This window comes from Podarcis gaigeae (genome assembly GCF_964106915.1).
Source record: "Podarcis gaigeae genome assembly, chromosome: Z".
Taxonomy (NCBI): domain Eukaryota; kingdom Metazoa; phylum Chordata; class Lepidosauria; order Squamata; family Lacertidae; genus Podarcis; species Podarcis gaigeae.
The window spans coordinates 25,710,360-25,736,115 of NC_139691.1; the positions used below are offsets into that span (position 1 = coordinate 25,710,360).

The 25,756-nt window shown below is 43.2% G+C and overlaps 3 protein-coding genes across 10 annotated transcripts in view; 2 read left to right on the forward strand and 1 right to left on the reverse strand.

The window, feature by feature from the left end:
• ACSL4 (acyl-CoA synthetase long chain family member 4) overlaps nt 1-3,998 on the forward strand; it is an 81,430-nt gene extending 77,432 nt beyond the window's left edge. For all 7 annotated transcript variants that reach the window (XM_083722215.1, XM_083722220.1, XM_083722216.1 and 4 more), the window contains exon 16: nt 101-3,998. In XM_083722215.1, the coding sequence (XP_083578341.1) occupies nt 101-258 (158 nt within the window). In that variant the 3' untranslated portion in view covers nt 259-3,998. The remainder of the gene's footprint in view (nt 1-100) is intronic.
• Nucleotides 3,999-7,796: 3,798 nt separating this feature from the next.
• On the forward strand, nt 7,797-13,328 carry KCNE5 (potassium voltage-gated channel subfamily E regulatory subunit 5). The gene is made up of 2 exons (XM_083722641.1): nt 7,797-11,770; nt 11,802-13,328. The coding sequence occupies exon 1, from the start codon at nt 10,195-10,197 to the stop codon at nt 10,672-10,674; it is 480 nt and encodes a 159-aa protein (XP_083578767.1). The 5' UTR covers nt 7,797-10,194; the 3' UTR covers nt 10,675-11,770; nt 11,802-13,328.
• Nucleotides 13,329-17,373: 4,045 nt separating this feature from the next.
• NXT2 (nuclear transport factor 2 like export factor 2) lies at nt 17,374-23,908 on the reverse strand. Of its 2 annotated transcripts, XM_083722643.1 has the most exons (5): nt 23,741-23,895; nt 22,793-22,879; nt 22,462-22,568; nt 21,590-21,734; nt 17,374-19,162 (listed from the first exon to the last, which is right to left on the reverse strand). In XM_083722643.1, the coding sequence occupies exons 3-5, from the start codon at nt 22,537-22,539 to the stop codon at nt 18,984-18,986; spliced, it is 402 nt and encodes a 133-aa protein (XP_083578769.1). In that variant the 5' UTR covers nt 22,540-22,568; nt 22,793-22,879; nt 23,741-23,895; the 3' UTR covers nt 17,374-18,983. The 2 variants fall into 2 exon arrangements, with proteins under 2 accessions (XP_083578769.1, XP_083578768.1); XM_083722642.1 differs by lacking the exon at nt 22,462-22,568 and having other exon boundaries at nt 23,741-23,908.
• Between the last annotated feature and the right edge of the window lie 1,848 nt (nt 23,909-25,756).

Here is a 25,756-nt window from a genome sequence, read left to right on the forward strand (position 1 = left end):
TTTTGTGCAGGCCATGTTCATGAGCTCACATCAGTTGAGTATTAAACCACTGTCATGTTTCCTAATCTCCATTTTTCACTCTCCCAAATTGATCCTGCAGTGAAACTTGAAAGATTTGAAATACCAGTCAAAGTGCGGTTAAGCCCAGAGCCCTGGACTCCAGAGACTGGGCTAGTCACAGATGCTTTCAAATTGAAAAGGAAAGAGCTGAAGAACCATTACCTCAACGACATTGAGCGAATGTATGGCGGTAAATAATCTCCAGACATCGGGAGTCAAGATGTTGTGCAGGATTCCTTCTAAAACAAAGCAACAAATGTCATTCCCCAAACGTTGGCTATAATTATAAATGGAGAAGTGGCATTTTGTGAAATGGATGAAAGCTACACTTCATTTTCAAGAAGGAACAGTACTGGATTCCTGAACTGTACTTTCAAGATGCTGTCCAAATGACTGACCCACTGCCGTAGTTTCATTTTTTCACTCCCAGTAAAGAATGGTTGTGTCCATATGAAACTCCCTCACTGGGTAAACCATTGTTTTTATCTTTTTATATTCTGGCTTCCCTTACTCATAAGGAATTAAATCATCTTTAATAATTTCACTATGATGATTTTCAAGTGGAGGAAAAAATGAGCTTGTATTTAATTTATGTGTTGTATATGGAAAAACTGAAGAAAGAGTAAGCAGAATGAAGCTTATACTTTCCAGAGTGCTGCTCATAAATCTGCAATCTCAGGTCCTTTGGTAGAGAAAGTAGTTTCTTTTAATTTGACTGTCATTATGTAGAGCTAAAAGACAGAAAAATATGTTTCTCTCTTGAATGCTACTTTCACACAGCCAAAAACAGATCCACAATGATCCTAGCATGCATCTGCTTTGCACCATGTGTGTTTGGTAAACACACAGCAATTTAGTTTATTAAAATGTAACCAATCAGATTTTTTTGGAACAGAAATGTTACCACAGGGTACTGTGGGTTTTTTTTGATAGTTAACTCAATACACATTGAGTGCAGTTGGCCGTAGTTTAGGCTCCTAAAAAGCACACTTTAGCTGTGTGGAAATACTCTGGAAGAAGAGACACCTGTGGTACTTTTTATGGTATTAAAAGACCATAAAAGACCAGTTTCGTTTTACCCTACACTGAATAACTGTAAAACTAGCTTCTGCCCTTTATTGATCACAGACCACATCATTCAGTTCATAAATTTAATGTGGACGGGGCAAAGAATGCACTACTGGTGAGATACTCCGCTTGCCAGTTTTTCAGTGTTTTTAGTGTCTAAAAGGGAAACAAGTACACTTCAGAGCTGATCTGTAATCCATATTCAGATGCATCCTATCTGCTCCTTAAGGGTTGTGTCCTATACTATCACAAGGAGACTCCCCCTATTCAAACACCAAAGGATCTAAAAATCCTTTTCTAAATGATGACAAGTTTGTGATCTTTACCACCTCCAACACTACGCTGACTTCCAATGATAATGCAGCATCCATAAATTTTCAGATTATTAGCACACTCCCTTTGAAATCAATGGGACTAAACAAGTTTGATGGCTACAGTAGTCTCTGTTTTCTTAAGCATTCATTTTTACTTACCAAGTATGGTGAATTGGGATCTCTGCCTGCTCTTCCAAGCACATCAACACCAGAAATTAAGTCCTATGGGTTTTTATGTTATTTTTTTCCCTCTGAAAGGGCATTTCTATTTCTTTTAATACACCACACAAGTCATATGTAAAAGCTTAATTTTGTATTTGTGAGTGATGAATTTGGTCTTTGAAAGTTTTTGTTCAAGGATGTGTTTAAAGGGAAAATACTGTATTTAAAACTTCTGTTTTGTGAAAACGTTTGTTTAAAAACTGGAATTCTTGGTGTGTTGAGAAGAGAGTAAGGCAGCAACTCTCCTGTATTTTGTGTTTTGTGTACTGCATTCAGCTGTCTCTTACTTTTTCCCACCCCCTTGAGTTCATGCTCTGGACTTTTATATCCTTGCTAGCAGTTCACACTTGAATTAGAAATGCTGTAAGATGTGGCAATTCTTGATGCTGTTCTATTTTGCACTTTTTTCTTAATACCTTTTTATACATTGCTTCCAGTTTTGTACAGCTGTGACCCTTGATTGCAATGTGTCATACTTTGACTTGGCTCTAAAAATATTTATAAGATAGATTTCTTTTATTCATAATATTTAAGTGTGTATATTATGGTCAAAAGAAAACAATCCAGTATTGTTTCTAAATGATGAAGGGATTTTTGTATGAAATGTTGTTCCTGTACTCAAGATTTGGGCAAGATTTCCTTCTATGAAGTGTATGTGTGGGTCAGTCAACCTTCAGAGCAACAACAAATCACCAGTTTCAGTTATTGTCAAACCTACTGAGCCATTGTTCTGGCCAGAACTAGCTGTTCTGTCTTTAAGGACCAATTTTAATTTTTGAGGCACAAGGATAGTTTAGACAATTTTTCAACCATCCTTCTCCCATCAAACCAGCACACTGCCAATTGAACTTGTCGAGTCCAATCTGAGGGCTGCTAATGTATGACGAGTCCTACATTGGGACCAGAAAAACGCCTCTTGGTAGTTCCTCACTAAACACATACACTTGTTTACATAAACAGGAAATCCTTCCACTATTGATTGGTGATTCCCCCCCCCCATGAGCTCATTGTTGAAGTCTACTATATTCAGTATGTGATAAAAATTGCTCTTTCTTAGACACAAATTTGCTATATTGACTTTGTCAAACACGACAAATCTTTAAACAACAAATGTATGGAGTTAATAGCTGTTGTGTGCTTTTAAATCTTAACAGCAGCTTGTGGTGTTTGTTTAGAATGCACTGAGTATATCTCTGACCTATATAGTCTCTTTGCTCTGGTGTTAATGTGGCCTTTATTGACTAACCTCATTTTTGGTATTCATGAAGATATATTTTTAAAAGTTCCCACTGTGAAAGTCTCGCAGTTTTCTTCCACAGCTTAAGACTCGTCATAGTTGTTTTTGTTTTGTTTTTAAAAAAAGTCAAGTCCATATAAGATTCACATGACTTTCTATTCCATAAAATACATTTACAGCACAATCCTTTACATTTCTATCCAGGAGTAAGTCCCATTGAGTTCAATGGAACTTACCTGCAGGCAAGTGAATATAGCCTTAACTAGGTTATGCAGCCCCTGCAGCTTACATCCTATGTAATTACTATAGACAAACTAGTGAGGGAACACATTCTGTGGAACTCATTTGTTTCCAGTTTTCTAACCTCCATAATTTGAATCCCTGCATACCAGTACACTTTCCCAGCAGCTACAGATGGACTGTTACATAATTTTTAGATACCGCCTACATTTTCATATCTTTGTCTTGGAATGAAAAATATTCTAGGGCTTTAGCAAGAAACTGCAGAGAGATAAACAAGAGCGTGGGTTTTTTTTCCTTTTAGGGAACCTGAAGTAGGCAGAGCCCAGGTGATGGTACTACAAATAGAGGCCCCCCTGTATCCAATGCCTCTAAGGCTATGATTTGCATGAAACAGTAAGCCAAGCTTTAGCAAAGTACTTTTTCCTGCTGTGCCAAACTAAACCAAGATTTGGTTTTACCATGTCAGCTGAATTGATGTTTAAGTTCTCTCACTAACCACAAGCTAAAGTCAGGGTTGTTCTTGGGTATAGCTTGCTGTTACCGCAAGAGCTTAAATACAAGTCCCCCAGTTGGGACAACACACTAAGCCAAGCCTTGGCTTAGCTTGGCCTATATAGAAAATAGTAGATGGGAACAAAGCAGCAGCATGCTTCTCTGCAGGAGGCTGCACATTTACGTAGTCTTGCGAAACTTGTTTGGCTTACTATGTTGCGCAAACCAGGTCAGTCGCTGATTGGAAGGCTCCTTTTTGTCACTGGAAAAAGTATGAAATAAGCCCTAAAATTTTCCTAAATTGATGCTGGGATAGCTGGGAAGTGAGAGTAGACATCAATAAATTTGTCAGTTGAGTTGCAGATTTGTGGCTGATTTGTCTGTTCTTTGCTCTTTCTTTGCTTTTTTATTAGATTCTCCTTTTTAAAAAATACACCACTCTTCAGCCAGAGGCTTCTAGAGCACTGCATTATAGAAAGTTTTCAAGAGTGAAAACTAGCTCTAAGTGGCTCTTCAAGAACTAGCTTGTAAAAAAAAAAAAACCCTTGATATCAATTAATTAGGCACTAAGTCACCAAATTTCAGATCAATTTTCTTTCCCATGTGTGAAAATATAACTGGAATATGCACGTCTTTAAGGAACTAGCATTTGCCTGTTTCAAGGCAAGGTTTTGTGGACAGCACATACTGGCTTTTACTCAGATCAGTCAGTAAAATGTGGCTATTACAGAGAATAAAGCTTGAGAGAGGCCCTGGTTGGTGTTACTGAGATGACATCTTAATAGTTCATATTAAATAAATAAATAAAAAGTTTAACTATGGGGCTGCCTTTGAAAAGGAGGAAAGAAAGAAAGAAAACATAATCAAAGACCCTTGCTTGCCTTTAATTGCCAGCTATGACAAAAAATATTAACTTTCAGCTATGTCATTGTGTTCCCTATAATTAGATTTGCACTGCCTCAGTGCTTGAACAGGAAATAAGCCAAAACAAACCACCTTATACATCCAAAGATTTGCCAAAACAAATGAAACTGCTTAGTATTGTCTGAAAACACATTATTCTGGCTATAGACATGTGAGTTACTAAGAAATGTTGGCTGATCATTTTATGGGTGGTTTCTGGCTACTGCAAAGAAAACCGCATGCATTCACAAAATGTTATAAAACAAGACAAGTTACTCTCTGAGGTCCTATTAGAAGTTGCTGAAGACAAAGATGTATGCTTGCACCACATGGTAATTCTAGCTGTGAGCCAAAATTTAAAGAAGAGTATCTTGGTGACATAACAGAAATTGGGGATTAGATCACAGGACACCTATGAAGGCTCCACCATTGTAGGGTGATAGACTACTGATCACTGGAGCTTGCATATTTTCCTCGATTAGAGGAGAAGGCAAAGTAACGTCTACATGCCTTATTTGCTGTCTCGGTACTGTTGATTAGGCCCACAGGGGGAAGCAAGTAAATGGACAGGAACAGGCTGGAGGCCACTAAGGAGACCCCCCCCCCCAAAAAAAAAAAATTCCAACAACCTGGAACCAGCACTACTGAGTGGCCCAGGTAGGGCAAAGTGGGGTTAGTAGGTTTGCCTATGCCATAGAACTATATACCTGCCTACTTGTACAGGGGCTGTGGTTGTGTTAGTTCCAGCCTTGTTTTGAAGCAGGGAGCCTCATGTACTCCTGGAGGTGCACTGTATTTTAGAACCCAGATTTTCCAGGATTCTATAATTTGGGAAACTTCCATGTGTACAGGGGCATCCTCACTTCAGATTACTTTGCACAAGTTGAAGGACAATAAGAACAGCAGTGGGGGATGGAGTTAGCACCTTAATCCCTGTCAGGGATCAGCAAACTTTTCCAGCAGGGGACCGGTCCACTGTCCCTCAGACCTTGTGGGGGGCCAGACTATATTTTTTTTTGGGGGGGGTGAACAAATTCCTATGCCCCACAAATAACCCAGAAATGCATTTTAAATAAAAGGACACATTCTACTCATGTAAAAACACGCTGATTCCTGGACTGTCTGCGGGCCGGATTGAGAAGGTGATTGGGCTGGATCCAGCCCCCGGGCCTTAGTTTGCCTACCCATGCTGTAGACCCTACTCATGTGTTTACTTGAATACCTAAAGAGTTTTTGCCATTTTGCACTAGTTGGGCACTAGCACACTGAGGATTTGAGGTGGGGGTATTAAACACCTGTTTCCGTGATGTGATGATCAGCTTATGTGAGCATTGGGACCAAGAGACCGAGCACAAATCAGCAATGTTCTGGGTTTCTGCCACAAACCAGGAGACCTTAAGACTAGCTACTCTCAGCTCCAGGTTTGCAATATGGGGATGTTGCCACATAACTTGCGGAATTATTGTGGGGATTTAAACCACCTAATGCATATGGAACTGAAGTTGACACTCCCACAGAACCAAGATGCCCCAGTGTAGCCACTGCTATTAGAGCATATAAACTCAGAACTGAATTATTAACATTACTGTGATTATGCCAGCCTTTATTGGTCCTTCCTATTGCAAAAGAAAATACAATAGTATTTGTGGAGAAGAAATTCAGAGGTTTTTGGAAGTGGAGAATATAGTGCTAATGAGGGCATTTGATTTAATATTATGGAAGAAAAAAAGCTAACTCCTGGCTACATGCTGAAGTCCAAAATTTGATCACCCTACCCACCCAGCAACTGATATTCTTAGTTTGGATCCAAAGATAAGGATGTTCATAGAAGGAAAGTTTCCTGCCCCCTCCTCTTCATCCTGCCGCCCCCTGTGACCCCCACAAATCTCTGAAGGGTTAGGGGACCCTCCTGAACAATATGTGATGGAGGCACAGACCCAGCTGATGTGGCAGATGGTGATGGCAGCACAACAGGCCCCACAACAGTTTCTGGGTCAGCATAGGTATGCCAGGTCCCACTGGCTGACACTATTTGCAAATGTTTTTGTTGGCATGGCTGAGCAGCAAGACATCTAATGTCATTTTCTACAACAAAATGGTGCTTACTCCCAAGTATATTTGTGTATCATAAAGACAGCAGAAGCAAAGTCCCAATTTATTCCTACAACCATGATGGTGCCGTGATTTAAGTGAGTTCTTAAACTCAAAACCACCTGTTCATATACGTCTTTTTTATTTATGGTATTTTTCAGCCATCCATTTGGCCTAAAGGAATACAGAGCTCCACAAGCTGCCCCTTGTTAAGAACAGGTGCCAATGCAGTTGTGGTCTGAGCCTTTTTTGGTCATTCTGCTGCATTGCTCTGTGCATGGAGGAACTGTGAGTTGGCTGATGGAGAACAGATCTAGCCGCTTTCGGCTCAGCAAGTCCCAACCTTCAAATTTCTCCCATATAGTAACAAAAGGGAAACTAAAGGAAAGAGAAAGCAAGATCTAGAATTAGCAGTGCATGCCACAGGTTTCTGCTTAAGGGCTCGTTAATGCCTTCACACAAACAGCTCTTACCTTAGCCCAGCCTTACCAGGTCTTAAGAGCTTTGAGAACGTAAAGAAGAAAAGTCACTTGATTCAGGGATGGTCCACATATATATTGGCCTGTTCCGACCTCTTTTTCTTAATGGTGACATGAACCATTCATAATGTAGGGATATTCGTCACAACTGTGAGCAGGACAGTGGGGTGGGGTAAGTGAAAACAAGTTACAACAATTAATTTTAATGCTGTTGACTGCTCCTGTTCAGGCTGCACAGAAAAAAGTAATTTTGGTTCCTGAAATTCGTTCTGATCATGCAAATAAAATATAACTGATAGAATTCTACAGGTTGTGGGATTACTGTGTTAAAACAGTCAAGATCCAAGGATCCCCTGGTATGCACTTCAGATGGTGGAGACGTCAGGCACCATCTTGCCACCCAGGCATCTTCACTTGGTGACAAGTGGCCAATAGCTAGGTGCAAAATGCGTCTGTCGCCTGGCTAATTTTGAAATCTGGTGATCAGTAAAATGACTCCAGGCAGCCCACAAGCAGGGATGCAAGATCTGTGGCCCTCCAGAAGTTGCTGAACTACAGCTTCTATCACCCCCAACCTCAGGCTATGCTGGCTGGCGATGATGGGAGAGCCACAGGTTCCCCACTGCTGACTTAAAAGCAGTAGCCCTCACCTACTGTATATCTACCCCAAACTGGTGTTCAGCCTTGCTGTGCCATAGTGAGTGGTAAACTGCTAACTTGTCCATTAACTAATAGTCAAGGACAGATAGTCAAATATTTAGTAATATGAAGGAGAACTTCCTTTCGTCTCTCCAGTAGCTACAGCAAGTAATTTGAGGGAAGCTCTTCCCAAGGCCTTACAAGGCAAAAGTTTACGGGTGAAACAAGGATTCGATCCAGCTTGTTGATTGTGAGTCTTAAACATTCCAGATGAATTAACACAGAGGATAGCTCTGGGTTTTAAAATGTCCTATGTATGTCACACAACTTTTATTATTTACTTCATGTATGCATAGCCTACACAAAAGCATCTAGGTGACTTCGTTAAAAGCAACTGCAATAGCAATGCATTTCCTCCCAAAACAAAAACAAATCACAAACAGCCAACAACAAAAATCCCTCTTAAAGCTCAAATGTGGATAAATTGCCAAAGCCACATTCAAAGCTCTGACAACCCCAATAAATATTTAGCCACCACCTGAGGTGGGCGGGGGGTGGGGAGAATAACAGTGTTTAGTTTTTTACAGTCACCTTGAGAATTGCAGCACACATACACCAGCAAAAAGAAATAAGGGGAAAAGTCTCCTGCTTCCCAGGATTCTCATGTATGTCTTAATTTGGACAGTTTGACCTGAGGAGAGAGAGTATTGTGCTTAAAACAAAGTAAAGGTTTGACAGCTAAGAAAAATTCCAAAATCCCTACTAGGGCAGTACTTTTATTAGACCAACCAATGTAACACAAAATATTGTGTGTATTTTCACACCAGTGTGGCTAATAACCGCTTGGGCAAAAAGAGAGATTTAGATTGTAGGAAATGGCAAAATGCAATTGTTTCTCTGCATTGCGAGTCCAAGTTGCCACCCCCCATTAAAAAAAGGCCCAGAGATGGAAAAGTATCCTGTGGTGATGCTTGGCAGTTGAGACTTTAAGTGCATGAAACTTCAAGCCTGCCTTCCTCATGCACCAGGAAACAGTGTCAGAGCACAAATTCTACATGGGGAAGGTCCCTTTGTATAGGGTTGCCATATTTCAGTCATTCCTGACACCCACAAAATTGTTAAGAGTCCATCCACATCTGGAGTGCCACAGGCTCCCCAACACTGGTGTAGGCCAGTGTTTCCCAACCTCTGGATGATGGCATGCAGGTGAGTTGCAAAACTCACACAAGTGAGTCATGAGCTTTATAAACAAACCCTAAATAAGAATGGTTTGTAATCCTTGACTGGTATGATGGGCTTTTTTGTTCATGTATTATAATGCTGCATCAGCACTTGCAAATGAATGTCACAAACCTCCAATTCTTGCATTTCAACCTTGGAAACTGCTGTCTGGTGGCTGGCAGCAGAGAAGATCCAAGGTCCAAAATGTAATGTGATAATAAACTGATGGGTCACCATACCAAGTAAATTGGGACTTGTGGGTTGTCATAGCAAAAAACTTGGGAGCCACTAGTGCAAACATTGCTTGGCCTGACAGACAAATAGTCTGAACTGCAGCTTCCTATGGGTGTCCCTGTGTCCCATCTGGTTTTGGCCCTTCCGAAACCACAGCAACTGCAAGCCTCACTCGCAGAGATCATGGGTGCCACCTCTCACTCCCAGGGCCTTGGTCATACAGCTTGTATTTTCCAGAGAGTGGTTCTGAGGCTGGTGGGAGTTGTGGTCCAAATCATCTGGAAGGCACCAGCTTGGAAAAGGCTGCACAGAAATTTTCTCAAGCATTATTGTGCACATTTATGCAAAGCAACAAGAAGAGACCCAGTAAGGATGCCCTTGCCCCTCGCTTTTCATCTGCACCACCAGAATTAAAGCAAAGTTCTAGACTTAGCAAAACGATGATGACAGCTAAACCTTTTTAAAAACAACAACAAACTGATGGATCCATACCCCCCAACACACATTCGCTGAGCGTGATAGGTAAAGGGGGGGGGGCTCAGATCTCAAAGCAGCAGCACCCCCCAAAAATTCAAAGACACCTTCCCATATTTCAGTTCATGGGCGAGTGGGCGGGATGGGGGGTGGGGGCAGACCACTGGCAATATCATAAGGCAGCCAGACTCCAGGATTGCCAGTTAAGGAACAAAGAAGCTTTTTAGAGGCGGAGAGACTCTCCCCCCCCCCATCCCCCTTGGAGAGTTCTGGGTGGCAGGCGGCCGAGAGAGGGGGAGAGGCAGGCGCCCCCTGCTTTCTCCCGCAAGGGGGTGGGGTAGGCTGCAGACGCCTTTGTCCCTCCAGCGCCAGGCGAGAAGCAGATGGCCGAGGCGTGAGAGGCCAGCAGGCAACGGCTGTGTTGCTGCTGGGTGGGCGGTGCGCGCCTGCAAGGAAAGGGGCGCGGAGCAAGCAGGCCAAAAGGGACCAGAGGCTAGCCAGCGTGCCAAGGCGGCGGATGCAGGGTCCGATGAACTGCAGCGAAAGCCTCCGAATCCAGGTCCTCCTGAGCCGGCTCTGGCAGGAGCTGCACGGCGGCGGCGGCGGCGGCGGCGCTGCTCCCAATGCCATCCGCAGAGCCAGCAGCCTCCTCGACGACTCACTCCCGGCGCCAAGCCAGGCGACAGCGTCGGGCAGCAAAGCGGGCGCAGACGACGCTTACCTGTACATCTTGCTCATCATGATATTCTACGGCTGCCTGGCCGGGGGCCTGATCCTGGCCTACACGCGCTCCAGGAAGCTGGAGTCCAAGCACGACCCTTACCACTTGTACATCGAGAGCGACTGGACGGCGAGAGCGGGAAGCCTGGGAAGGGGTGCAGGAGGACCAGGAGCGAAGCTGGCGGTGGCGGCCGGGGAGCCTAGCCTGGGCGAGGGGATGCCGGCGGCTGCCGGCGGGGAGAGGGGGAGCAGCGGCGACGACAGCGAGCATCTGTGAGAGAGCGGGAAGGCTCCGGAGGAGGATCGGATCGGCCCACCCCAAATCTGAAGAAGTGCTCTCGGGGGTGGAGGGTGCGGTCCGCTCAAAGGCTGGAATTCTGAACTGCGACCTACGCCTCTCAGCTCGGCGGGGGCAAAGAAACAACAACAAAAATTAACCAAGAAGCTTCATTTGCCCCACGAGGAAGCCGCGTGCAAGCTTTGAATGGGGAGGCAGATGGCGCTAGGCAAAAAGACGGTTCGGTGCTCAGCGTTGTAATTAGTCTTAAGCGGAGGGAGCGTTGTGCTGTGCAGGTATATATAGGTGTTTACACCAGCGGTGCAGAACCTGTCTCGTCCCCCGGATGTTCCCACTAATACTTCCAGCTCCTATGATTCTTCCGGGGTAGCCATGTGCTTTAAATGCATCTGGGGGAAACTTAGGTTCTCCATCTCCAGATTAGACTGTGCTGACTGCAAAACAAATCAGTGGACACATATGCCAGAGGCCATGTGGTGGTGGAGTTAACCGTGGGATGCTCTCCCTTAGAGAACACAAGTCACCAGGACTGGGATCTATCTCTGGCTCTGTTTGGAAGACAGACAGGTTTATTGGTTCCCTTGGGAGCTTGCAGGACTTAAACGTCTGCCTGCACACCATACATTTAAAGCACATTCCACCGCCCACAACCCAAAAGAATCCTGGGAACTGTAATTTGTTAAGGGTGTGAAGATAAGATTCTTTCAGGGTGGTAGGCACTGGAATGTGCTTTATATTGTGCAGTCAGCCCTGTGATAGAGAGGATTTCATATAAAGTATCTGTAGCTGTTTTGCTGCTTAACCTCCATTTTGATGATGGGTTTCCAATTAAAAGGTGCCCACCACCCTGGAAAGGAGAGGATAATTTATCTTCAAAATATCATGTTACAATGAGCTTTGGCTGTGAACAGACAAACCCTGCCATTCAAGCAAATACTTTTCTGGGGCCCTGAGTTCCAAGCTTCTCTCCCCACCGCAACAGCCCCCTGCAATCCTCAGCAGCTGCACAGCCCATCAATAGTCCTAAGAGGAGGGGTGCTGGCCAGGGAAACAAAGAGAGCAAGCCATGCGGGTTGTAAGGGTGTGTGTGTGTGTTGAGGTTGGAGACCTGGTATGACACTGCTTTGGATTTTAACAGCACAAACCTTTTGTTCCCTTTAATTGCCCCCAGAGGAAGAGAGGACCCCCTGCCCCAGAAATGAACACCGGTGCCTCTACTTTTCAGTAGGGGTGGTGGGCTACCTCCAGTCTTGTATGCTCTGCCATTTTCTCTTCAGCTGGAAAGTGTTCTGGATCTCTTGACACAGCCTTAAACAACCTGGTGTCCTCCGGGTGTTTTGGACTACAACATCTATCAAGAACAGTCAGTAGAACCAGGTTGGGAAAGGCTGGCCTGCATCATTAGGTATCAGGCAAGATTTCCCTCTGGTGCTTTTAACCTCTGGTGTACGTTTGATCATTTTTTAGGTGTCATTTTTTAAAAAACAACAACCCCCAAACCCCTTTTCTTATGCTTTTTAAAGTGTTTGTATTAAATATCACAAACCACCCTGGAAATTTTGAATTAAAGGGCAGCAAAGTAATGTTTTGTTTTGTTTTTATAAAAATGTTAGGTCCTGTTGCCAACATCTATATGGAATTGTCTTCCTCCCGGTGTAGATTGCCATATTTCAAAAAGTAAAAACCAGGGCACCCCAAAATTGCTTTTTTTTATACCAGTGGGAAGATTTTAAAACAATGAACTTGCCGTCAAATGCAATGTAACTGTGGAGTGAATGTCTTCTGCTGACTTCTATGACTTTCTTAGTGTCTACAATCTCTCTCAATGTGTTCAATGGGGTATATGTGTGTGTGTATAGAGAGAAGAGTAAACCCCATTGAACTCAGTGGGACTAACCTCTAGGTAGACATTTATAGAATTGCACTCTAAGGCTGCAGTCCTAAATACTTATTAATTAACACATTGAGACTTACCTTTGAATAACGTGCATAGAATTGCACTATAAGTTAGTTGTGCTGAAGACCCATTAAAATCAATTGTGACTTATCAAATTTGTTTGAATAAGATTTAAGTGCAACTAACTTAATCTGGCTCCAGTTCAGTGATAATAAATGACAGTTGTAATTTGCGGTTACTGGGAAGCAAAAACATTTGGCTGACAGCAGGGACCTGTTATAGTCTCTCTTGGGTATTTTACTGGTTGACCTTAAACTTCAGCCTAAGTCCACTATCAACAGAATTTTGCAGCTCCACAGTGATAATAAATGACTACGGTATTTATTATCCTTGTAAACGATAGTCATTTTCAGTAACAGGGAATTTTCTGTTCCTTTGATAAAGGTCCAATACATGTCAAACACTGCCGTGCATTTAGAAATGAAGCAAGCGAGTGCTTGTTTGCTCCTGTCGAGAGAATAATAATCTGAAATGGATTAATATTTTGCCTGTTGTGTTCATGGACTTTGGAGCAATTTTATACCCATGTATAGACTTTGATACAATCTCATGTGTAGACCTTGATACACCTAGCAACTGCATGTATTTGGGAGACAGGAGTATTTATATTTCCAGTGTTTTGTTTTGTTTTCTACCTTGATTTAGATTAATATACCATTCCTGTGACTTTTTCTAATTACTGTATTTGTGACAAGTTACTGCAATGATTAGCTTTCCACTACATTTCCGAGAGGCAGACTTCACGTGCCCCTAATTTTGTTGTCATGGTTCACTCTTCTCCTACCTGCATTTGGGACTTGATGTCCTGCATAAAAACATAAGATCCTGCTGGATCAGGCCAATGCCCCATCTAGTCCAACATCCTGTTCTCACAGTGACCAACCAGATGCCTGTGGGGAACCCACATGCAGGATTCATGCACTAGAGCACTCTTTTCTCCCATGGTTTCCAGTAACTTGCATTCAAAAGCATTGCTGTGGAGGCAGAGCATATCTATTGTGGCTAGTAGCCACTGGATAACCTCTTTGAATTTGTTTAGCCCTTGTCTAGCATCAAGAGAATAGGGGCAGTAGCAGCTGTGAGTGAGCAAGTGACTAAGCCCCAGTTCCCTCTACTGTTAAAAGAAAGTACTAGACATCAAGGTTTCAAGAATGACATTTTGCCAGGGTGGGTAATCTGATTTTCCTGTCCGTAGGCCATATTTCCACATACGTTACAACAGCCACATGCATCGTAACATAGTTCTAAGGCCGAGCTATAATGAAGTGGGGCAGGCAGGAAGAAGGTGGTGTAAAATGGGACATGGCAAAAGCAAAATAGGCAGAATTTAGGAGACATCAAGGAAGGTAGAGCTGGGCTGGGTGAAGATTTAGGACAAATGAGGAAGGTGGTGGTGTAAAGAAGGGTGAGCCATGGCAAAGGAAGGCAAAGAAAAAGCAAGTTAGCTGGAGAGACCCTTCTATGAATGTAGCACCTCTTTATAGTCATGTTTCAGTCCACATTCCCACAATTTGGTGAGACTCTTGCATATGTAAAAGCTTCTGGATGGAAAGATTTCTCTAATACAGTGTCTTTCAGAAAGAACATTTTTGAAAGGCAAATTATATAGTCCTGAGCTTCGGAGGAATCTCTCCATATGGATATGTAATTGATTTTTTAAAATAATTTTGCATTGTAAAAACCAAATAAAAAATGATTTCAAAAGAAAGGCAAATTATATTAATGGGCTTCACACCATTCTTCAGTTGCATATCCTTTGAAGCTTCTGTAAAGTAAAAAAATAATTTAATTCCAATGCCATGCATTTATGGTTGAAAGTATGCATAAGGTTTATGTACATTTTAAAAAAAAAGATTACAGCATACCCAGGGGCATTCTACTTTATCACATAGGACTCCTGCTAATACAAAGACAAATGCCTGCACAATGAAACATCAGGAAGAATAAATCACATGCAAATGCACATGTCTTTGTCAAATGTTTTTGAGTTAGCAGTAAAGCATTATGTGGCAAATATTCTTTTTTTTAACAGCCTACAAATTGAACAAGAAAAACACTGTTACAATGCTGTGATTGGGGTCTTACTATAGACTAAGAACTAGGTAAAATTTCACAGTTGTCTGAGGTGTCACTCATCATCTGAGCCAAACAGTCCAATTCTACACACAGAATTATTCTGAAGGCTGCACAAAAAGCCATCCCAAAATATTGATTAATCACAAGAGGAGGCTTTGTCTTTCAGATGGTTCAGACAGGCCATCCACAGACAATGTTTTTCTCCCCACTATATAAGGCGTAAGGCACTTGAGGGGGGCTCTTTCTCAGGAGAGGCTGCCCAACACTATTTACTGCATAACATGGGATTCCATCACTTCATCTATGAACAGAGGCTTACTGCCTTTCAGCAAATGTGTGTCTTTTGCCACAACCTCGTCCACATTGAGCAATTCATCTCACCCATCACCCTGTTCATACATTGAAAGCTTGGATGAAATAGGATAGCCATACATTCGGAATTTGGACAAAACTAAAAAAGTACCACAACTTTTGTGTCCAGATTTTCACTTTTTGAAATATAGCAACCCTAGGATGAAGGGATTGCTGGGTCATTCTGGTTAGCCCAGCCCTCTTGCCAATGAAACAACCACTCACCACAATGGCTTTTTATGCAAAGGCTGTGTGAAATAAATAATAATAATAATATTTTCTTTATACCCCGCCCTCCCCAGTCAAGACCAGCCTCAGGGCGGCTAACATCAGGTATAAAAACAATTGATTACCGTATTTTTTGCTCTATAAGACTCACTTTTTCCCTCCTAAAAAGTAAGGGGAAATGTGTGTGCGTCTTATGGAGCGAATGCAGGCTGTGCAGCTATCCCAGAAGCCAGAACAGCAAGAGGGATTTCTGCTTTCACTGCGCAGAGATCCCACTTGCTGTTCTGGCTTCTGAGATTCAGAATGTTTTTTTTCTTGTTTTCCTCCTCCAAAAACTAGGTGCGTCTTGTGGTCTGGTGCGTCTTATAGAGCGAAAAATACGGTAAAATACAAGTTAAAAACAGGATTAAAATACAACTTAAAATGCAGCCTCATTTCAGTGGAAGCCCAGATCAAAAACTGTTTTGGGGAGAAAACGTCAAATCTTCACCAAGGCCAACTATCCAGACTGGTCCTATGTCGGCCAGAAAAAAGCCAGGAAGTCCCCAAATAGGGGTTCCATCACAGAAAGGAAAAGGAAAGGGGGGATCAGGCTGATTCCAAGCTAAAGGCCAGGCAGAACAGCTCTGTCTTACAGGCCCTGCAAAAAGAAATCAGATCCCGCAGGCCCCTGGTCTCATGAGATAGAGCATTCCACCAGGCCGGAGCCAGTGTTGAAAAGGCCCTGGCCCTGGTTGAGGCTAATCTGACTTCCTTAGGGCCCGGGACCTCTAGGGTGTTGCTATTTATAGACCTTAAGGTCCACCGTGGGGCATACCAGGAGAGGTGGTCAAATAGGTACGAGCGTCCTAGGCCATAAAGGGCTTTAAAGGTCAAAACCAGCACCTTAAACCTGACCCTGTACTCCACCGGGAGCCAGTGCAGCTGGAAAAGCACTGGGTGAATGTGGTCCTGGAGCAAGGACCCCGTAGAGCCTCACCGCAGCTTTCTGCATCTGCTGAAGTTTCTGGAACAACTTCAAGTGCAGCCCTGCGTAGAGCGAGTTACAGTAATCAAGCCAGGAGGTGACTGTCACATGGATCACTGTGGCCAAATCAGGGCGAGAAAGGTAACCAACTGTTTGATACAGCGGAGATGGAAAAATGCCGCCTTTGCAGTAGCTGCACCCTGCGCCTCCATGGAGAGGGAGGCGTTGAAGGTTACACCCAAACTCAAAGGGCCCCACACATTTGTACCATCAAACACACACAAGTACAATTCCACATGATAAGAAAACCCAATTGGCCTAGGGTTCTACCTTGTGTGGAGCCCAAAATGAGTATGCAGATACTCATATAGGACTCATTCACACAAACCACCATGTGGCTGGCGTTTGTGGCATCATCAAGAGGGATAGCTAACTTGTGTGACCCAGTGAAATAGCCTTATGTGTTTTCAATATATAGAGGCCAAAGGATGACACCCACCTACACCCATGTGCTAATGAACCCCTACAGTGAGGGTATGGCAGTAGCATGAGACAAGAATTCTCCAACATTTTCACCCCCAAAACCATAAAAATCTATTTTTACTGCTTCTGAGGCAACCTCACATCCATCCAGTCTAGGGTACCTCCTACTAACAGTGCTTCAGTCTTACCTGGATTGAGCTTCAGTTTGTTGGCTCTTACCCAGTCTGTTACTGAGGCAAGACAATGGTCAAGTACAACCACTGCCTCACCGGCAGGTGTAAAGGCAGTATGCTGAGCTTGGTTACTGGCGACGTACTCCGGAGTTTCATGTAGATGTTAAACAGCATGGGGGATAAAACTGAACCCTGAGAAACCCCACACTGAAGGCTCCAAGGTGAAGAACTTCCCAAGCATCACTCCCTGGAAACGACCACACAAGTACAACTGGAACCACCACAAAGCAGTGCCACCCACCCCCAATTTGTGTTGGCATGCACCGGCCAGTGTACTGGGTGAACTCCAGTCCTTGGTGCAGCATGAATCTCCGACCCGAGCTTCAGAAGCTAGGGCACGCTACTCAGCAGAGTAAACGCCGCACAAACAGAAGAGGCAGGAGTTGTTGTGTGAGCATATTTACAAGCAGTTTATTCAGCGTACATCAGGACAAAAGGAAACATGTCTAATCTCCTTCGTGTCCAAAGCAAGAAAACTAAAGCAAAAGCAATACACAAACGGAAGTTTCCAGCATACTGTGCTGGAGTGTAAACAGATATGTGACACACAACAATCATGCCTGTTCCTTAAGGTGGAACAGAATATTCCAACAATTTGGATAGCTGCTCCAGGATACCATGAGGTCAAGAATTAACAAGGAGACATTTTCCGTCTCTCTCCTAACAGTGGTCATCATACAGGGTGACCAAAACAGTTCCTATGACAAAACTGGGCCTAAATCCCAATTGAAATGTATACAGAAAATCAGTTTCCTCCAAGAGCACCTGGATCTGATCTGTGGCCACCCACTTCAGGGCCTTGCCTATGGGGAGATTAGGAACTGGCCAACAGTTTTTCTGAGTCCTTAGATTTTCCGAGTTCAGTGAGGGTTTCTTAAGGAGTGGCTTTCTTAAGGAGTGGCCTCCTTCAAGCAGGCAGGGACCACCCTCTCTTGCAAGGAGACATTAATCACCTCCCTGGTCCAGCCACGTGGCCCCTCCCTGCTAGTTTTTATCAGCCAAGATGAACTAAGGTCCAGAATGCAAATGGCCGTCCTGATCAATCCAAGCACCTTGTCCACATTCTCGATCCTTACCAGCTGAAACTCATCCAACACAACAGGACTAGACAGTGCTCTGGATACTCCTTGGTCACCTCTGCTGTAACAGCGGAGTTAAGATCCTGGTGGATGCAAGTGGTTTTATTATTGCAAAGCTAAGTGTCTATGATGTATTCCAGCTCAAGTATTTTCATGGGGAACCTATATTTAAAGGTGGATGAGGGTAGATGCAAAATGTAACCAAGTTTTAATATGCTTGGAGCAATCACCATTGGGCGTAACTCTGCTACAAAAGAGTCAAAATCTCTCTTCCAAACCCCCCCCCCCTTTTTTAGAAAATATTTTTTTTTATGTAGCCAGTAAAATGGTTACATACAAACTCAACAAATCATAGATAAAACAGCACAAAGCAACATAGTGTATCAAAAGCAATTCCAAAGCAGCTAAAAAAAATAGCCTTGGGGTGTTGAGGTCTTCCTAATATCTCTCCAATAGCTTCTTTTACTAGAAATACATGGAAGCCCAGAGACAATTATCATTCTCCTTCACACAATCTTCTCCCAGCTGTACTTATTTGCACCAAGATTTTCAAATTCTAGGAAGACTTCAAGTTGGTCAGGATCTGCATCCTCACCTTGTTGTTACAGCTATTTTAATTTCTCACCAAAACAAATACAACTTGTGACAGATAGTGCCTGAATACAATGTGTATGAATGATTCATCAATGCAAGTAAACCATAACAGTACTGTATTTTCCTATATTGATTTAAATACCAAAGCCACAGACAGCATTCTTAAATAAGTACGTTTGATTTTTGCTGTTCTGAAGTTGGTAATTCCTGGCAAGAGGAAGTTTCTTTCAAAGAGAAGGTACTTTCTCACATCCAGAGTACGACCATCCTGAAAGTCAATTATCTTGTCCAGAGGAAGTGTAGCCAACTGCTGCTCCCCACTAATTAGGGCAGTCCTGGAAGCGGAAGCAGTCACTCGCAATCTTCCACACTGTGTTGTTGTTTGTGGTTTGTGCTGTTAACAAGAAGTTCTGATTGAAGTACTGCTGCTTGCTCCCATCAAATTTGACAGACCCACATGTCACAACAAGGATGGTGTTATGGTTCAGAGTGGCTTGCTCTAAAGAAAGAAACAGAACAGAAGATATTAAGGCATGCCAGTATATCACAAGCCTACTTTTATACAGAATTTCTATCAAGCATTTCAAAGTTATTGCTTCTTCCTCCGCTTTCTAACTAAAATACCTGTAAAATGCAACAAACAATACAGTCAGTATTATAGAAGCTTGCAGTGCAATCATGAAACAGGTATGCATATGTGTGTGAAGTTCAGTAAGTATTAGTAAGTTCATCTTGTTATTATACTGTTTAACCCTAGGATGGCTAACCTGTGGCCCTCCATGTATTGTTGGACTCTCATTTCCCAGCATAGCCAAAAGTAAGGGATGGCGAGAGAGTCATTGGTACCACAACTTACCCACCAATGGTTTAGTCCAAGGTGACACTTTACAATGTTCTATGAGTGTCTAGAAAGCAGCTTCTACCAAGTCAAAATATTGTCCACCTAGCTCAGTGTTGTCTACACTGAGTGGCAGCATCTCTCCAGGATTTCAGACAGGGAGTCTATCCTAGTACCATCTTGAGAGGCTGGAGGCTGAATCCGGGACCTTCGGTGTGCAAAGCAGATGCTCTGCCACTGAGGTATGCCTCTTCTCTAACTTGCCAACTAGCAAACTCCTCCCCCCCCCCCATTATTTGTTATTTCATTTTCAATATGTATATATCCAATAACAATACTTCTGTTGATAGTTTAGAAGTAAAAATTAAAACCATAAAATACAAAAATGAAACATGAAAACAGAATCTACAAAAATAGCAATAATTTCAGTGCTATTTTTCGCCATCCTGACTATGTTTTGCTTGTTACTATGCTATGCATACTTGTTTTATAGAAGTGAGTCATGGGCAACTTACACCTGCTAGGAGCAAAGCCCCAATGCCTTTCACTTGTGCTGCATCAGGAACATTTTGGGCACCACATGGCAAGGCAGAGTCTCAAACAAAGATGTGCTCTCCCAAGCCCACATTCCTTGCATGTTCACATTTCTGTTTCAGAAACATCCACACTAGTTTAGTCATGTACACAGAATGGAAGATGGCAGGATCCCTAAGGATGTGCTGCAAGTGGAGCTGGCTTCATGGACTAGGCCTGCTGGCAGACCAACTCTGTGTCACAAAGATGTCTGCAAATATGACATGGAGGCTGGGATTGCCGCTGTATGGCAATCCCTTACAGACAATTGCAATGCCTGGAGACAGACAGTCAGGCTGTGTGTCCACAGCAGTGACCAGAGGATGAATGACCACTGAAAGGAGCACAAAGAGAAGAAATGCCACGGTGCACCTGCAGCAGCAAAACCAAACGTCTTCATCTGCCCTACTGGACTCTACAGCCAAAGGTGAGCTCTTCAATTATCTCCCTAGACAGATGGATGCTAACATTGTAAACCGCCCCGTGACCCTCAGATGAAAGACAGTATAGAAATGTAATTTTAAAAATTAAAAATATGAAATAACTTGGGCAAAGGACTGTCCAAAGAGGTGACTTACAGGAAACTCAAATTAAACCTTAAGGCTTCTAAAAACAATTATATTCAGGTTATATCCACACCAGCAATCTTTCTACAGTTCATAGGATTTTGCTCTATCCTGTCCAGCATCCTTTAAGGTGGGATAGGAAATGATGTTCTAAAAAGCATACTGTCCAACAAGACAATGACTTGTTCCCAACAACAGCATACAAATCAATATGGCCAATCTGACACAATACCACCCTTCCACACACATACAAACAAACCATACTGCAGCCAACTGAATGCAACCAACCAAGCTCTGGACTCTCCAATCTCTCACAATGCCAATAAAAATCAATAACTATATAAATAAAGGACCTCCCCATGAAATGCTGACACAAAAATATTGCACAATAGAATGAAAAGACCACTATCCCCCCAACCCTCTCCCTCCTTCTTTTTCTCCCCTGTTCCCCCTAAGTCTGTGACAATAGTGTCTCATACCGAACGTAAGCAAACTGTGAAAAAGACTCTATGAGTTGAAAGTGGAGACACTATATGTACTTTTCCTTGTTTATTTGTTTGTTTTGTATCACAAAAAATATTTAATAAGCACGTTTTTAAAGCATGTTGTCACACTTTTTGCACTAGTTTTCTGCTTGAGCTACGAAGATCAGTACAAATAGGAACAAAGCTGCTCCTCGCAAACTTTTCCAAAAGACCATCAGGGACACTATGAATGCTTTTCCATTTCTACAATTTTTTGGAAGAATATGCAGAAACATCAGAAGAACAGATTGGGTAGACATAATTTAACCACATAATTCAGAAACGCAAAGAAACAACTGAAATTTCTGAAACTGGGATGATTGCAAGTTACATAATGTGAAAAGGTTAAATAATTCTGCTTACATATTTAGAATCAAGCTATCTTCCCTGATTTGTGGGCTACACTGTTTGACAAGGCATCTTACCATGAACAGGCTGGCAATCAAATGTGGTAACTTGAAAATCACTTGAAGGCAACATTTCAAAGAATTCTGCAAGTGCTGCTTGCCCAGATACTGCATTCCCATTCCAAACCAGGGTCGCTTTGTCCAGGTAGAGTTTGGTCAACACCTGAGAAACATTAGGAAGCATTACATGAACTCCAAAGGGAAACTGTGCTTTAATTACAGCACCCCTTCCTATATAGGTTGCTGCATCCAGATACAGTATTTACAATTTCGCCTTTCCTTTAGGGTTTTTTTATTTTTTTTAAATCTGAAAGGCTTTTTAAAGAAGTCCCCCCACAAAATGCACAGAGATGCATTAAAGTCTTGTAATTAACACACCCAAATCAAAGCACCAAGTATAGGATGTGGGAGACCTTGCTTGGCAGCAGTACACTGGAAAAGGAACTAAGTATCTTAGCTGATCACGTTCTAAGTATGAGCAAGCAGCATGATGCACCTGCTAAAACAGTAAGAGAAACAACCTAACATTAAGAACTGTTTTAACAGTGAAATAGACTGTTTCAGGAGTCTCCTTTGCTGGAGGTGTGTAAGCAGGGGTTGGACAGCCATCTGTTAGGGATGCAAGAAGTTGCACCCTGCATTGCAAATCCTACACTGAGCTGGGACTTGGCTTCCAAAGTCCCTTCCAATTCTTTGGTTCTACATCTACAGAAAGGTGAGCCCCACTGAATTCAAAGGGAGAAACACTCAGGTTAAGTAGCTACCATTTCAGGTCAACTAACTGGAACTGCTCAGTCATTGCTTCTACACTTCCATGTACCTGTTTGCACTATTTATAACACAATCCTATACATGTCTATTTAAACACCACTGCATTCAATAGGACTTACAGGCAAGTGGTATAGGATTGTAGCCTTTGGATGCAGTCCTTTACAGATATTCTCACAGAGTAAACTCCCACTGAACATATTTTTGAGTAAACATACAGAGGATCAAGCTGTTAAGAGATAGAAACAAATGACATGTGTTTGAAGGCTGTGTCCATGACAACATGGAATGATCTAATAATCTCAGCATTTACATATATGTATATTAGCATGAATAATATCAGCACATACAACATCAGAACTCAGATATATACTTTGTGAAATGCAGTAAATAATTCTTCTAAAAAAAACCAAACCCCACACCAAACACAAAAGCTGTTGGGAATCTACATACCCGTCTCCTTTTATCCATGGTTTCATAGTAAATATTTGCAAATTCTTCAGCAGCTCTGCAAGCTTGATCCACATAGGTTTTAAAGTTCTAAACATAAAAACACAGCTCAATGAAACCATTTTTGAAGAGTGTCAACAGTAAGGTAAAGATGTCAGATGCAGAGAAGGGAACTCCATTTTGTAAAGTTCTAATTGATTTCCTTTTTGTGACATACAAGAGTTAGTATGGCTAATGGATGGAAATCTCTTCCATAGTTTTGCTTTGTTGTAATCCCTGCCCCAAAGCCATACAACTTTATATAAGTGACTGGCAGAAATCACCTATGACTATGATTTTGTCGACCATAATTACATGAAACAGTCCCAGACAGTATCAGCATAAACAGAGGAAGAGAAGCAACAGTGAAGTTATGCCTTCAGCTATGTCCTAGGAGAAAGGCAAAGGGATTGTTTCTTGGGGGGGGGGGGGAATGTGCTCCTGCACCATGAACTTTGTAGTGGGCCCTTCTTCCGTGATGGTCACCTAGGACCACATACTTGTTTGTTCCATCCCTCCCCATTCCATTCACATAAGAAGCCTGTAAGGTTAGGCTGAGAGGGAAAGAGAGCACACTAGTGGCCCGATCTCTCCCAGTGGCCTAACAGCTGAAACTCTTGAACAAAGCAACCTCCAAGGATCCGACAGCAGCGGAAGCCTGGCAATACATTCCTTGGAAGCCGGTTCTTTCGACCGAGGAGGTGGCCTCACATTGCCTCATGGGCCGGCCCTCCACTTAGGATGTCGCATGTGTCCCTCCCTCGCTTATCAACACAACGAACCCGGGTAGGCAGGCAGAGGCTAGGCCTCCCTAAGAGCTACGCGGCAGGGCGACCTGAACCCACGTCCTCCGTCTCAGGGGCCGACACTCTAACCACTGCCCCGCGCTACCTCCTCAGCTTCCACTCTTACCACAGATGTAGTAGCCATGTGGGCGACGTCCCTGGAGGACTGAGGTAGAGAAGTGAGAGGCCAGGCTCGCCTTAGGGGCAACCTGCTCCTCTGGAGGAAGCACGCACAGGGGTTGGCTGGAAGAGAAGCGCGAACAGTCAAGACGGACCCAGGAGACGGCGAGACAGGTAGGCGGAAACGGAAGCGCGGTCTCCGAGGAAGAAATTAGTTCCGCCATAGAGTTGCCGAGGCCTAGAGCGGCACCGCTCTAGGAAGAGATTCTGGCAAACGGGTAGCTTCATGCGTCGGCCAGAACTTCCGGCCGCCTGTCGCCATGGCGACGAATGACAGGCCTTCCGCTGCATTTGGGCTCTTCCCCCCCCCGTGTTCCGGTTTAGCGTAACTCTTTCTCCCGCCCCCTCCGCCACGTGCTTTTCCTGCTGCTTAGCATTGCAGGATCCACCAGCTTCACTCCAGAAAGGCAGTCTGGCATAGTGGTTAGGGCGAGGGTGGTGAGTCTGCGGCCCTCCAGGCGTTGCTGGACAGCAGCTGCCATAATCGCTGCCCATTGGCGGTGTTGGCTGGGCTGATGGGAACTGGAGCCCAGCCACATCTGGAGCGCCAAATGTTGGCAAACCATGCATTAAAAAGAAACACACATATACAAAGAATCCTGGGAACTGTAGCTTACCACCTAAAGTGCTGCAGTTCCCAGCACGTGGGAAACTATAAAGTTCTCGGGATCCTTTGAAGAGGAATGTGCCTAAATGTAGGGCGTTCAGTCTCATCCTTAGTCGACCGTGTGCGGCATGAGGCTTTTTTACTCTGAGTGAGCCCGTCGCTTCCTCTCTCCGCCGAATTTCACCTCGCAGGGCTGTTGTGAGGATAAAAAGGAAAGAGAAGGAACCAAGTGTGCTGTCTTTCGCTCCTCAGAGGAAGGTGGTATGTAAATGTAACACATATATAAATGTGCATGAAATTACACTCCTGGTCACCTATTGCCACACAAAATGTATAGCGACAAACTTCTACTGGGCCTCAGCTGAATGTCCAGGACCTTTGTAGGAAGACTGAGCAATATGTTATTTCGGCGTCCACAACTCTTTAGCGGCTCATACAATATCTCCCTTTTATCTTTTATCTTTTAAATTCCAAAGAGCTAGATCTGCCTGCAGATATGGAAAATTCCACCACCTTTTTCTGTTATAATGCTAAGTGGGGATGCAGCAACGTGTAAAATTACAGTAGAAAACAAATCTATCCCAAACTTCCCTTGGTGGGCATAAATTAGTGGGTGCTTGAATCTATCTTTAAAAATATTAAATCTTTATTATGACCATTTCATTTCTTTCCCAACTTTTTCTTTTTCTAACTGTCTTTTAAGAACCAATAGGGGGCATAGGAGTGCTTTGCATTGGTAGAAACTGAAAAATGAACTGCTTTTGCTTTAGGATAAATAATTACAGTAGAGAAGTGAGCTCCAGTGAAACTGATGTTAACTCAACATAACTGCTGATTTTCCAAACCAGCTAATAAAAATAAGTGGGTAAAAAAATAACCAAAAAGGTCTGGATGACCCAGAGACAGGGGGTGGGTGGCAATTTCTAAGAGGGTGTTTATTTTACCTCAAATTCTGGTTACCAAGATTTCCAGCTGTTCAGCAGGCCCTTACTGGTGTACTTTTATCTAGGGTGAGCATGAGTCTTACTTGTGTCTTACAGAGGACAGTCCTCTATTATGAAGGTTATAAGAGGACAGTCCTCCGTCTGAAGGGTTGTCCAGGGCAAGTCCAGTTTAAAGAATAAGAATCCTAAGAAGAGGGCTTTGAAGTTAGCAGCACCCATACAGCAGAATGAGAGGGCAAACAGAACACTTGGTCACAGGTGAGATACCTGGTGATAATCAGATTCTCACATTTCTATTATGATAGCAAATTTTCTGATATTGCATCGATACCTATAAGTTAACATAGGCAAATTTGATGCTAAATGGCGCCTTTTGTCCTCCTTGCTGTGATGCAGTTCCTCCTCAGTCTTT

Bases quoted from the DNA above. Each gene is read 5' to 3' on its own strand.
- KCNE5 (XM_083722641.1), top strand. From the start codon at position 10,195: ATGCAGGGTCCGATGAACTGCAGCGAAAGCCTCCGAATCCAGGTCCTC.
- NXT2 (XM_083722642.1), bottom strand. The intron at 21,735-22,792 runs GTATGTAGATTC...AATGTTTCTCAG, and splicing joins CCATGGATAAAAGGAGACGG to GTGTTGACCAAACTCTACCT. The intron at 19,163-21,589 runs GTAAGATGCCTT...TTCTTTCTTTAG, and splicing joins TGATTGCCAGCCTGTTCATG to AGCAAGCCACTCTGAACCAT.